Source organism: Vombatus ursinus, unplaced genomic scaffold (assembly GCF_900497805.2).
Source record: "Vombatus ursinus unplaced genomic scaffold, bare-nosed wombat genome assembly UNPS02009975.1, whole genome shotgun sequence".
Lineage (NCBI taxonomy): Eukaryota > Metazoa > Chordata > Mammalia > Diprotodontia > Vombatidae > Vombatus > Vombatus ursinus.
This window is the reverse complement of record NW_020949753.1, coordinates 6134583-6149655: the sequence shown is the minus strand read 5'-3', so window position 1 is coordinate 6149655 and position 15073 is coordinate 6134583. Positions and strand designations below refer to the sequence as shown.

General features: G+C 39.2%; 1 protein-coding gene across 1 annotated transcript in view; it reads right to left on the bottom strand.

Annotated features, from left to right (window-relative positions):
• The window catches only part of GPAT3 (glycerol-3-phosphate acyltransferase 3), a 65875-nt gene that overhangs the window by 25760 nt on the left and 25042 nt on the right, over positions 1-15073 (bottom strand). The window contains exon 3 of the mRNA XM_027853404.1: positions 218-488. Coding sequence (XP_027709205.1) covers positions 218-488 — 271 coding nt within the window. The remainder of the gene's footprint in view (positions 1-217; positions 489-15073) is intronic.

Sequence of the window (15073 nt, the reverse complement as noted above, 5' to 3'; positions counted from 1 at the left end):
ACCAGAACTGCAGTGAATCACACAGGTAAGTACAAATATACAATGGTTACCTACATTTTGTTTTATATACGTATACTTACATTTAGCACTGGACACTAAAATTAGATTTCTACCCACCTTCCGTCACTCTCAATTCGTGTTTTTTTTGTCATTAAAAAAACATGTCGGTTAAACATAAGCTAGTTTAATCCACCAGAGTAATACAATTGTGGCTTACCGAAGAGGAAGAAGGAAACAGTAACGTACGATGACTCCCAGCACCCACACCATGGTTAACCGGAGGCTGATATACTGGAAGTTAATATTTGTTCTTGTGAGGAGATTCCAAGACACTAACTCCTCTGAGGAGAATCTCTGAGTCACTTCATCTTCTACGATGGCTTCAAAACCCTTCTTGAAGAAATAGAACACATCAGACAGCTCAAAGTCCCTCCCTCGATGTCCAGACATCCCTTTCTCCATAGGCGACTCATCTCTCTGGATAATACCTGAAAGAGAAAACACCATGGCATAAGGACACATCCTTAGATAAAGGTTCATGATCTAATTTACAGGCATCTACATGTGGACCACACCACATGTAAGTAAATACTGGTGTGTTTAGAGAGGGCTGTTCCGTACTTCACTCACTGACGTGGTTCACTGGTTTTTGAAAATAAAAACCAATTCTCCCCCCGCCCACAAAAAAAAAAAGAAAACAAAAATTTTTAAATTTCAAAAAATAAAAAATGAAAATTAAATTAAATGTAAAATTTTAAAAATCCCTCCAGCCTTATGATGACCTTGTATATGTCAAGTGAAATGACAATTCTCCATAATCCTAACTGCCACAGATTTTTGTAGATTCTTATAGATGAAGAATCCATACTGCAGACTCTTAATTCTAGGTCATAGCTCCAAAACCTCTATTAATATTCCCTTAAAAGGAGGTGCCAGTTGGACAAGGCTCAAAATCTCTGATTCTTTAAAACATCCCCTCCTAACATTGACCCTTCCTTGATCCTTACCCTTCTAGGATTTCCTCCCAGTTATTTCCTCAGCCAGGGTAAAAGGCAGCAGAGATCTCCTTCCCAGAGGAGTAGAAAAAGGTGCCTAGTGGGGACTGTTCGAGCAATACTGGTTATAAATCACAAGGCAAGCAATATAGTTAGGGTGTTAAGGAATGAATGTGGTCCATCCTGCACTGGAGCTAAGTGCCAATAACGGCACTACCTCATGACCATACAATTCTTATGGGTTTATATAGTGTTTTTCTCACAGCAATCCTATAAAGGTGCTACTCCAAATGTTTTTACATTCATTTTACAAAGAAAAAAGAATTCCTTTTCCAAAAATGGAATTGAAGACATCATAAAAAAATTGAATCCCAAAGAAGTTTTCCAACTTGTACAAGATCACCATATGTGTCATACTCCTTTTGTAAATTAAATTTTATTTTTAATTACCAAAAACCCACTTTCTCCCCTCCCAACCCTCAATCCACTCCCAAATGAGAAAGAAAAACAAAGTTGTTACAAACTCGTATAGTCAAGCAAAACAAACAACCTCATTCTTCACTGAGTCTTTCACTTTTCTACCAAGAGATAGACAGTAGCATGGTTCATCATATGTCTTCTGGAATCATAATTGGTCATTATACTGATAGAATTTCTAAGTCTTTCAAAGTTGTTTATCATTACAATATAGGGTGTTCCAAAAGCCTTAGTGCAGTTTTAAGCCTTACTAAGTTAAAATTTCACAAAGACTTTTAAAAGCATCCTTTATTGTAGTCATTTCATAAATTGTTTTCCTGCTTCTGCTCATTCATGTAAGTTTTTCCATTTTTCTCTGAAACCATTCCCCTTCATCATTTCTTACAGTTCAAGAGCAATCCATTATATATTTATAAAGAATTAGACACTTGGGTGCCCATCAATTGGTGAATGGCTGAACAAGTTATAGCATTTATATGCTATGTATACAAGTTATAAATATGTGTGTGTATCCATACACACACACAATACTTACTAGTTCAGCCATCTCCCAATTGATGGGCAACTATTCAGTATACAATTCTTGTCCACAGCAAAAGAAAAGAACAAACTATAAATATTTTTGTACATCTTTACTTAGAATGTTTTACTTAGGATTAATCTCTTCCTCAATCTACATTCTCTCTAACTTCCTTTTCCTTGCTATTTCTGTTGAGTGAAATGTATCTCTTTTGTCAATTCGGGGGTGTGTGTGTGTGTGTGTGTGTGTGTGTGTGTGTGTGTGTGTACACGCTCTTCCCTCCCTTTGATTTGTTGAGATGAGAGTAGCAGCTACTCCTCCTCCCCTCCCTTTTCTCCTAGTTTGTATAGACTTCTATTTGCATAACCCAATTATATGAAATAATTTTCCCCCAACTTCCTCGTTTTCCTTCCCTAGAATATTTATTTCTTCCTTGTCTGCTCCCTTTCCATTCTTCTTTTAAGATCATCCATATAACAGAACCACTCCCTAACCTTCTAGCTCATTAGACTCCCTCTATGAGGGCTGATCATGATTAAGTTCAGAGGGAATATATGTATATCTCCTCATAATAGAAAACAAGCACTTTATCCTCATTTAGTCCTTTATAATTGCTCATTCTTGTTTGCCTTTTTCTATTTCTCTTGACTCTTGTGTTTGCACTTGAAAGTCTCTTCACATCTCTGCTCTTTTCATCAGGAATGCCTGTAAGTCCTATATTTCATTTAAGTTCCATTTTTCCCCTATAGGGGAAAGTTTGCCTTCTGGAATATCATATTCCAAATTCTCTGCTCTTTATGGCTGTTAAATTGTGGTGGTTAAATTGTTTTGATCATGACATGAAGCCTTTCTTTCTGCCTGCCTGCAGTTTTCTTTGACTCAGGATTTTGACCATGATATTCCTGGGAGTTTTCATTCTAAGGTTTCTCTCAGGAGATGGCCAGTGGATTCCTTCTATTTCCACTTTGCCCTCGAGTTCTAAAAGATCTGAGCAATTTTCTGAGTAGAGAGAGAGTGACATGATCAGACTTATGTTTCAGGCAGATCAGATAGGGTAAAAGGCAGCAAAGATCTCCTTCCCAGAGGAGTAGAAAGAGGTGCCTAGTGGGGACTGTTTGAGCAATACTGGTTATAAATCACAAGATGATGGACTGGAGTAGGGAGAGACATGACAGAGAGATCAACCAGCAGGCTATTGCAATAGTCCAGGCATAAGGTGCTATGAGCCTGCACCAGGATGATGGAAGTGTGAGAGGAAAGAGGGAGAGGAGGAAAACGCAAGAGATGTTATGAATCCACAAGCCTTGGTATTAGACGAAATATGGAGGGATGAGAATGAGGAATCTAGGATGGCACTGAGGTTGTAAGTGTGGGTGAATGGGAGGGGATTCAGAGGGTGGCAAATGAGAAGTTCAGTTTTGGACATGTTGAGTTTAAGATATCTATGGGACATCCAGTTAGAGATGTCCAATATGGCACCTGAGTGTCATAGTGAGTAATGTGTTAAGCCTGAATTCAGGAAGACCTGAATTCAAAACCTGCCTCAGACACTTGCTGCTGTGTGACCCTGGACAAGTCATTTTCTGTTTTCCTTAGTTTCCTCAACTGTACAATGAAAATAGTAACAACACCAACCTCACAGGATTGTCACAAGGATCGAATGAGAGAGTATCTGTCAAGTGCTTAACACAGTACCTGGCACAGAGTAGGCACTAAATAAATACTTATTCCCTTGTCCTTCCAACAGGCAGATGGAGATGCTATTCTGGAAATCAGCAGAGTGGTTAGGGATGGAGGGGTAGATTTGAGAATCATCAGCACAGAGTTGAATTAAATCCATGGGAATTGGTGAAATCGCCAAAAGACAGAGAAGAGAACAGGGCCCAGGACAGAGACCTCTGGAACAACAAACGTAACTTGGATAATTCAACAAAGGAAACTGAGGCTCTGTTAGATAGACAGGAGAACCAGGAGAAAGTAGAGTCACTGCAAAACTAGAGGAGAGAGAGAATTGGCAGTGTCAAGGGCTGTGGAGAAGTCAAGAAGGATGAGGATTGAGAACAGCCCTTTACATTAAATTTGGTACTTAAGAGATTGTTAGGAACTCTGGAGAGAGCAATTTTGGTTGAAGGATGATTTGGGAAGCCAGACTGTTAAGAAGAGAGTAACAAGAAAGGAACCCTTTCAAAGAGTTTAGTCACATAAGGGAGAAGAGGTATGGGATGGACCAAGTGAGGGTTTTTGGAGGATGGAACATGGGCATGTTTGCAGGCAATAGGCAAGCAGCCTGGAGATCGGGAGATGTTGAAATAAAAGTAAGAATGAAAGAGGGGACAATCTGGTGAAGAAGACAGAATGGAATGAGATCACTTGTACATGTTGTTTGCCATGGCAAGAAAGGATACCTCATTTTATGTGAGACTGGGATGAAAGAGAAGCATGTGTGTGAGAGGAAAGAACTGGAACAGAAAAGAATGTTATAGAGAAAAGACTTGGGAAGATAAGAGGTACAAAACTTTATCAAACAGACTCCCTGCAAAGTAGAATGGACCAAACAGAAGTTAATGACTCCATGACACAAGAAGAAATATTAAACAAAGTCAAAAGATTGAAAAAAAATTAAAAAACGTAAGGTCTCTCTTATCACAAACTGACCTAGAAAAGAGAGACAAGGAAAGAGAATTTAAGAATCATTGGACTACTGAAATTCATGACCAAAAAAAAGAAGAACCTGGGTATCTTATTTTAAGAAATCATGAAAGAAAACTGCCCAGATCTCTTAGAACCAAAGGACAAAGTTCAATACTGAAAAAATCCACAACCTGTCTTCTGAAGTCCCCAAATGAAAACTTCCAGAGCTTCAAGCTACAAGAAAAAATATGGCAAGCAGCCAGAAAGAAAGAGTCCAAGTACCACGGAACCAGTGTCAGAATCATACAAAATTTAGCAGCTCTAGGAGCAAAAAGTTCCTGGAATATGATATTCCAAAAGGTAAAAGACACAAGCTTTCCCTGAAGGGGAAAAAAACTGACATTTAATGAAATAGAGGACTTCTAAGCATTCCTGATTAAAAGTCCAGCACTTAATAGAAATTTGGAAATATACAAGTGGGGATAAAAAGAAATACAAAAAGTAAATTCAAGAGAGAAATAAAAAAAAAAAAGACATTAAGAGAATGAAATGTTTGCATTCTAATGGGGAGGAGAGGGATAAAACAAGCATCCCCTAAGAACAGTGGTGCCCATCTGCAAGCCAGGTCTCACCTGGGGCTCCAAGTAGCTGTAGTATGTACAGCGGCCACACCCTGGGAAACCATCTAGGCAGGCAGGTTAAACCAGATGGAGGGTAACCAAAGGGCCTCAAACCCGTTGGTGATTTAGGAGGGGTGTCTACCCCAAGCACATGAAGACTTCCTGGTAGAATAGGTGGATGGGAACATTTTGTTTCAGGAGCTAGAGAGTACCTTGACCTTAGTCAGGCTCCAATGTCATCCACTGTATCCTGAGCTACCACCAGTCATCTTGACTTTTGTCTTGCCATTACCCTCCAATGACTCTGCAAGAGGGAAGCTAACATCTTCCTGCAACTCAGCCTCACTTCAATCCAATTTACTCATGAGTCAAAAGCCATCACCCCATGATGTCATTTTGGTCCTCTTTGAGCATGATGGTTAAACAAGGACAGTGATGTCAGCAGCAGTCATAGAGTGAAGCTGAATCAGATGGAGACCCTGGGAGTGATCTTTGTTATGTCTTAAAAGAATAAAGGAAAGACAGGAGAAGGGGAGGTAGAAGCATCTACAGGGAAGAAAAAAGTAAGAATAGGGAACTTATCTCACATAAGTGGAAGTCTATGTAAACAAAGGGGAGGGAGGAATGAGTGTAATCTCATTTGAACTGATGAAAAAAGAAGAAGAACCTGAAAAACAATTTATACTACAATATAAACATTGTAAGAATGAACAACTTTGAAAAACTTACGAACTATCAATGCGATGATCAGTTACAATTCCAGATGACTAATGGTTTAGAATGTTGTCCAGTATCCTGACAAAGGCGACTGACTTGATATGCAGAGTGAGACACAGAATTCTGCACATAAACAGTGTCAATATGTTTCACTTGGTTGTGCATTTTTGTTGCAAAAGTTTTATTTCCTGGATTGGGGTTTTTTTTTCAGGGTGGGGGGGGCCTGGTAGGATGATGGCAAACTCTTGTCAATTGAAAAAACAAGATTTAATTGGAAAAAAAGAAAAATACAAGAAGACTTATATGAACTGATGTGAACCAGAACAATTTATACTGTAATATCAACATTATAAAAAAAAAAGAAAGAAACAATTTTGAAAGACTCGAGAACTCTGATCAATTCTTCCTACCTCCTGATAGTAATGGACTAATATGCAAAATGAAACGCATTTTTGGACATAGCCAATATTGGAATTTATTTTGCTTGACTATGCTTATTTGTTACAAGTGTTTTTATTTTCTTTTGGAAGAGGAAGGATAAAAAAAATAAGTGCTTGACAATTTAAAAATTAATTTTAAATACAACCATTAGAAGTATTTTGTCCAATTATATTCCAACAAAATTGATAACAAATGAAATGAACTAACGAATGAATTAAGTAATTAAGTAAATGAATTACAAAAACATAAAATACACTAACAGAAGAAAACTTAAATAACTCAATCTCAAAAAAAATAAATGGAATAAACCAGAAAAATTAAGGATATACTATACACTAAGTGCTAGGGATATAAATACAGCAAACGGGGCAGCTAAGTGGTGGAGTGGATAAAGCACCAGCCCTGGAGTCAGGAAGACCTGAGTTCAAATCCGGCCTCAGACACATAACATTCACTAGCTGTGTGACTCTCGGCAAGTTACCTAATCCCAATTGCCTCACCAAAAACAAACAAATAAATACAGCAAACAAAACAGTTCCTACCATCAAAGAGCTTACTCTTAATGGGGGAAGAAAACACATGAAGAAAAGTTGGAAGGAGGGAGGTAAGGGAGATGCACAAAATGAAAATATGTGAATAGTGCCTGGAAAATGCAATGATATGGTGTGGATAGTGCTTGGAAACTGACCTACTATCGACCAGCATCTAAGAAATGGAATCCAAGGTTCAAGTGAGAGGTGATAAGGATGATAGCCAGAGGAAGCAAAAGTAGCACATTGTGTGAGGGGGTTAGAAGGACTGGTTTCAGGCAAGATAAAATAAAAGTCCATCATCACAGAGCCTGGGGAGAAGGTCAAAGTTCCAGTAAGAAGCGCATATGATGGCCGAAGTACAGGAAGCATGAATGGGAAAAGACCCAAGACAAAATGGATTTGCTTGTGAATTCTAAACAAACCAGTGATGTGTGAATAAAATGGGATGTGACTGTTGTAAGAAATAATGAAAGGAACAGATTCAGAGAAACCCAGGACTGCTAGAATGAAGCGATGCTAAATAAAGTGAACAAAATGAAGAGAACAACTTATACATTGTCTACAGTCACGTAAAGGCAAACAACTCTGAAAGACTGAACTTTGAACTCTGATAACAATGGCCAAGTGTGACTTCACAAGACTAATTATGAAGCATTTTTTCCACCTCTTGGCATAGAGGGGATAGACTCGAGGCACAGAATGAGACCTATTCTCAAACACAGCCAGTGCGTGGGCTTAAACATTTTTGCTTCACTATGCTGATCTGTTATAAGGAGATCCTTTGCTGAGAAGGGGATTGGGGGGGGGGGGGGATGCAGAAAAGAGAAGCAATGAAACATTTGAAAACACACAGAAGAGTGAAGAAGGAAATTCAGAAAGGAACATAGACAAGTAGGATATTTTGTTTCTAATGTATCAAAATTAATATAAATTTATTTTTTAATAACATTTAAATTTTGTTTTAAAAATCTACACAGTAGAAGTTTCACATTCAACCTTCATTTCTTCTTTTTTGTATATGGAAATATTTATGTTTTTATTTTGTTAAGTTCATAATGCCAAAAAAAGTAAAACATAAAAGAGAACTTTTTATTGTAGATGGTGTGACCAGAAGCTTAGTTTCTTGAGGAGAGTAAAGAACTAGGCCTTTGAGATTGATTATCTTCTTGATGGATGAAAATATTCCTGTCTAAATCTCATTTGGGATTTTTTAAAATCACATCACTTTAATTTTTCTGTGGGGAGAGGGTTTGAATACCCTCTGGCCTAGGAAGAAGTAGTTGCCATTTTGCTCTGCACTTCCATGGACTATTTGTCCTCACCTTCACCTGGCCCTTTTCTCCACCATATTCCTACTGCAACACAAGTTCCATCCTTTATCACCACCTCTTTTTCTGAAACTGTAATCAAATCACCAGGGGCCATCTCCAGTTGTCCTGATCTATATCTTGCCACTGGACCCAGATGGCTCTAGAGGAGAGAGTGAGGCTGGTGACTTTGCACAGACCTGCCTCACTTAAATACAATTAATTCAAGTCATGGCATCTCCTTCCTAATGTCATGGTCCTCTTTGAGAATGAAGGACAAACAACAACCTATGAGTATTTCCAGCTGCCCCACTGGGGACACAAGTATTTAGTTCCAGTTGGGCAACACAGCTCCTTCCTCCCCTCTCTCCTCTCCCTTGGTCCACATGGTGTATGTAAATTTTGATTGAAACCTAGCTAGATATCAGGTGGTTTACAAGCTCGATTTCTTCCTTAAAGACCACACCTTAAACCCAATTTGCTCTGGTTCTCATTGATAGGCCAATAATAGGTCCCAGCCCAAGCACCACTTAGTGGTCATTGTCTGGACCCACCTGACTCAGAGTGAATGTAAATAGTAATTGTCTCTGTTTCCCCAGAAACTCAGAGGGTCTTCCCCTCCCAGATTGATTCTTTTTTTTTTTTTTATTAGATTAAAGAGGACATCCCTTGACTCACTTCTCAAACAGCCCCAATCACTGAGTGGGTGTTGTCTCTGCCAAAGTGAGAATTTGAAAGACTTTAGCCTTAAAAGGCCAAAGGCTTCCACTGCATCCAGTTGTCCTGATCTGTATCTTGCCACTGGATCTAGATGACTCAAGAGGAGAGAATGAGGCAGGTGACTTGGCACAGCCCTCCCTCACTTAAATCCAATTCAATTGCAAGTCAAAGCATTACCTTCCTAATAGCATGGTCTTCTTCAAGAAAGAAGGACAAACAACAATAATCAAATTGCTACTCCTGGAAACAATGTGTGAATGGACTGTTGAATTGTTCCACTCACCATCTTTGTGACTTGTAACAACCCAGAGCATAATTCTTTTCTCCACCTAGAATGAGATATATACTGTCTCTGCCAACTGAAAGCTACAAGGGAAGAAATGTTTCCCTTTTGTATCTGTATCCCTAGCACTTGGCATAGTGCTTGGCAGATTGCAAGAGCTTATTGATGCTTTTCATTCATTCATTCATTCCTTAAATTTTGCATTGCTTTACAGTGAAATAAAATTGCTCCTATATTCCTTATTTGAATGGTTACATGGGAACTGAAAATGATTTCACTGACGTATGTAGACGCTTAGACATGACCTACATATTCTGAGGTTCCAAAGGAGAAGTCCTGGGTGGGGGCAAAAGCCAAAGAGTGATTAGAAGTCTCCCAAAATTAAACCTGGTCAATTTAAGCACTTCATTTGATGAGCTGGACCTTGGGTTCCAGCAATGCCCAGTGAGGAATAAGAGAAGTATGTTTGTTAAGGGTATCTGCCAGGCATAGTAGTGATTCCAGGTTTTTAAAAAGTGATTCTTCAAACGACAAACACAAGGAAGCACTGCCCATCAGGCCCAGGCCCTCTTTTTCCCCACTAGAGGGACTGATAGGGCGCTAATGACAGACCCCTAAAATGCCATGGCCTTTCCCACCAGGCCCAGGTCCCTGGCATTTGCCTGGGTCACCCAGTCCTTCCCAGTCAATAATCCTTTCAACTGCCCTTTCATCCTGACCCTCATGGTCTGCACCTGTCCCCACCTTAGACCACTATTCCTTAATCCCATCTCGATCCCTTCTCTGTTACCTCCCAGCCACCCCAAGCTATTGGCCATGCTATAAAAAAGGTCAGTCTCATCTACCAAACTGCTCAGATTCCTTAAGATTCTGGACAGCTTGTAACAGTAGCAGATAGACCTGGTTCTTAAAAGTCCCACTCCCTTATAAGGTGAAAAATAAACCTTATCTCTGACTGAAAGAAGGCCTGTTTCAAAGTCTCTCAAGGCAGGACCCATGCCTTTTGCCCTTGAATTTTGGAGTTCCCAGTACCCCTAGACCACAACAGGACCAACTCTGGACCTCCACAGGCAACCTTGTTCTTCCAGGAGGAGAATGGCCTGGCCTGCCTCTGGAAAACTGTGGTTTTTCATTTTTAATTTAAAAAAAAAATCTTTCCAGTAACAAGTATTTTTAAAAAATTAATCCTTCCTTCCACTATATTATTCCCCCAACACTAAACAATTTTTTTAATCCCTCCATACACATTTACACAGTCCAAAAAAACAAATAATTTTTTTAAACCACCCTAGGCTTCTAACCAAAACAAAGGCCCGTCTTCTTAACAATAATATCCTTTTAGCGATGCGTTATGGCTGCAAGTCATGAAATATCAGAGTCCTCAAATAATTCAAGTTCAGGGTCACTCAAAGAGCCATGGAGAGACACATGGTAGACATGAGTAGGCTACAAAAGAGGTGTCAAAAATGCCACCTGCAGGTGGCCACCATATGTGGCCCAGAACCCTCTTAAAGAGTGTGAGCCAAACCAGATAAAAATGTAGATCCTATATGATTTTAATGTGTTGATGCCTTAATATATAAACACATGCATGTGTGTCTAAGTCAACATGCAACCTGCAAGGATCCTTATGTATGGTTTAGTGGCCCATATTTCTATTTGAGTTGGACAACACTAGGCTACAACACCTTACAAAGAATTACCCAAGAAAAAGTAGCATAAGGATGTTATCAGAGATGCATAGCTAGAAAGGTGGGCTGAATATATGGCAAGAACAAGGGATGCCTTAGGGATGCTTCTTAGGTTTCATATATGTATATATGTGTATCTATATGTATGTATATATAATGTAAATACCAATGTGTGTGTATGTATATATGTGTATACACACACACACACACACACACACACATATATATTTAATCTTCAGGAAGACCCTTGGCACAATGAAAGACTCCCTGCAAAGGATTTTCAGAAGAATATGGACAAACGTCAGACAGGATGAAAAGGCAGGAGTGGGCTGTGATCTGAATAACTAGAAAAAAATATCCACATGAGATCACAGATTTAAGTACTAAAGTAATTAAAAAGTCACCAGATGGCCTTTTTTTAAATTCAATTTTGTTTTATCTTCACGTCCAATTCTGTCCCTCCATACTTCCCCACAGTTAGAAAGCAAGAAAACAAAACCATTATGAACATGAACAAACCAACCCAATTTCCACATTGTTGCTCAGTCCTTCAGTTGTGTCTGACTCTTTATGACCCTGTGGACCATAGCATGCCAATAACGTCCATTGGGTTTTCTTGACAAAGATACCAGAGTGGTTTGCACTTGCTTCTCCAGGGAATTAAGGCAAACAGAGGTTCCATGATTTGCCCAAGGTCACATGGTTAGTATGTATATGAAGCTGGATTTGAACTTGGTCTTTTTGACTCCAGGCCTAGTGTTCTACCCACTGAGCCACCTAGCTGCCTCTAAATTTCCACATTAGCCATGTCTAAAACAAAAACAGAAAAAGAAAAAAAAACCCACAAAACAAACAACCCCCCCTCCACACGCGTGCGCGCACACACACACACACACACACAACCTACAAAAACAAAAAACCCTCAATCTACCCTCTGACTTTATCACTCTATCTAGAAGTGGGCAATATGTTTCATTATGAATCATCCAGAATTGTGGTGGGTCATTGTGCTAATCAGAGTTCCTCAAGTCTTTCAAAGTGTCTGTCACTAAAATATTGTTGATGTTTTCCTGGTTGTGCTCACTTGACTTCACATCAGTGCATATATTTTTCCAGGTCTCTCTGAAACCAACCCCTTCATTACATCTACAGCACAACACTACTCCATTACGTTTATATACCCTAACTTGTTCAACCAAGTTGAAGGGCATCCCCTCCATTTCCAATTCTTTGCCCTTTGATGGAATCCAAACTTTAGCACTTGAGGACCTAGAGGGTCACATGTGGCCTTGGAGGTTGTAAGTTCCCCACCCCTGCATACTATTTCAGTTGGTGATCTCATTAGCTACCACAGATTCAATTATATTCAATTATAATCTCGGTGCCACTAATTCTCAAGCCTACTTAGCCAGTTCTAATCTCTCTGCTGACCTCCAGATTAGCATGTCCAACTGCTTATTGGACATCTTGACCTGGATATCCTGTAAAAACTTTAAACTCAATATGTCCAAAACTGAACTCATTATCTTTCCCCCTAAACCTTTCCCCACTACTATCCTCCCATCACTCAGACTCACAACCTAGGTCTCATTCTCAACTCCTCACTGTTATTCCCCACATTCAATGTACTGCCAAGGTCTGTCAAGTTTACCTTCATAACATCTCTCTTATATGTTCCCTCCTCTCCTCTAACACTGCTGTCACCCTGGAGCGAGCCCTCAGTTCCTCGTGCCTGGAATATACAAGTAGCCTACTGCTGGGTCTCTCCAACAGAAGTCTCTCCCTCGCTCTAGTCTGGCCTCTACTCAGTTGTCAAAATGCTCTTTCTAGACTGGGGAATGGCTGAACAAGCTGTGGTATATGAATGTAATGGAGTACTATTGTACTATAAGAAATGATGAGCAGGATGATTTCAGAAAAACCTGGAAAGGCTTGTATGGTCTGATGCTGAGTGAAGAGAGAAGAACCAGGAGAACACTGTACACAGTAACAGCAACACTGTGTGAAAATTAAATAAAACACTGTGTGAAAACACTATGATTGACTTAGCTCTTCTCAGCAATACAAAGATCCAAGGCAATTCTAAAAGACTTGTGATGGAAAATGCTATCCACATTCAGAGAAAGAACTAGTGGAGTCTCATTGCTGATAGAAGCATGCTATCTTTACTTTTTTGGGGGGGCGAGGGGTGTATTTGTGTATTTTTTTTGTTCTATTTCTTCTTTCACAAGATGACTAATGTGGAAATATGTTTAACATGATTTCACATTTATAACCTATATCAGATTGTTTGCTGTCTTGGAGAGGGAAGGAGAAAAATTTGGAACTCAAAATCTTTCAAAAAGTGAATGTTGAAAATTGTCTTTACATGCAATTGGAAAAAATAAAATACTATTAAATGACAAAATGCTCTTCCTAAAGTATAGATCTGACCATGCCACATCCTCTACTCCAATGGTACCTTATCACTTCGAGGTTCAAATATAAAATCATTGGCATTCAAAGCCCTTCATGACTTCATGACCTTTCAATCTCCTTACACCTTACACTTCTTTTGCCACCACTAATCCCCCTCCCCATGAATTCTCAGTGATCCAGTGACACTAGCTTCCTAACTGTTCCCCAAACAAGACTCTGGGCATTTTCGATGACTGTCCCCCACCCAGAGAATGCTCTCTCTCTTCATCTCTGCCTCCAGGCTTCCTGCAAGTCCCTGCTCAAATCCTACCTACTACTGGAAGCTTTTTTCCTGATCCCCTTAATTGTAGTGCCTTCCCTCTCCTACACAGATCTTATCTGTACATCGTCCTCTGTCTCCCTCATATGACTATCAGCTCCTTGGGAACAGCAACTGTCATTTCCCTTTGTTTTGTCTCCCCAGCACTTAGCATAGTGAGTAGCAAATAGCAGGCACTTAAATGTTTACTGACTGACATGACTAATCTCATGTAAACTCCAAGCAGGAGAAATAGCAACTGGAGTTTGATAACGCTATACTTACCTATGAGCTTCACAAAATTTGCAATGTCTCTATGAGCAGATTAACCAATTGGTCAAAATGTCATAGAGTAAAAGTTATCAAATATATCAAGGGGGAATGCTGGCTATTTCATGAAAAAATACATAGATAATTGGAGAGAATTTAATAAGGATAATCTACCTAGAAGGGCTGATACTAGAAATGCAAGCTAAAGTTTCCTATTAAATAAAAAAGGAGAAGAAAATGGAGTCTAGTCTTACCCACTTAAGATTCAAGGAAAATACTTTCTCTCCACCCCCAGCACTATCAAGGTTTATTTTTCTTAACTTTAGTCAGAGACAACTTTAATGGATGACATGTTTATATCGAGAGACTACAAATAATACACCAACTTCTAGAGCTTTTTAGTTCATCAAGTTCTTAAAAGATAATGCTTTTACGATGTCATTTGATGTGAAATAAGCATGAAATTGAATTCCCAGAAACTGGGTCTGTAAAGTAGTCTGAGTCAAATGTTTAACTCACCTAAATCCATCTCTGATGCTGATCTTCTTAGATGCTAGTTGCCTCAATGTTAATGTTCAAATGCCAAATAAATAAATGATCAGAATAAAGGAACAGTTCAGTAATTATAGACATATTGGTTGTAAAATAGGATTTGTTAAAACCTAAAATTCACAAATTGCACTACTTAAATCAGGAAAAAAAAATATGTACCTAAGAAATGAGTGGGGGATGGTATTTTTTTGTAACTTCCCAAGCTTATCAAGAAATCAAAAAAGAAATAAATAAAGAGAAAGAAATCGAGAAAAGGGGCAGCTAGGTGGCCCAGTGGATAGAGCACCAGACCTGGAGTCAGGAGGATCTGAGTTTAAATCTGGCCTCAGACACATAACTCTTTACTAGCTGCATGACCCTGGGCAAATCACTTAACCCCTATTGTCCAGCAAAAAAGAAAGAAAGAAAGAAATCAAGAAAGAATAACATTTGAGCTTTGTTCTGATATTAAACACTTGCAGATTGAATGGTTGGTTAACTGAAAATGGAAGCAGAACAATGATCACTCAGCCTGGCACAATGGCCCCACTGCCTTGCCTACTCTGCACCCTCCTCTCTTAACCGGGGCAGCAGATCAATCAGCCACTCTCTTGTACACAG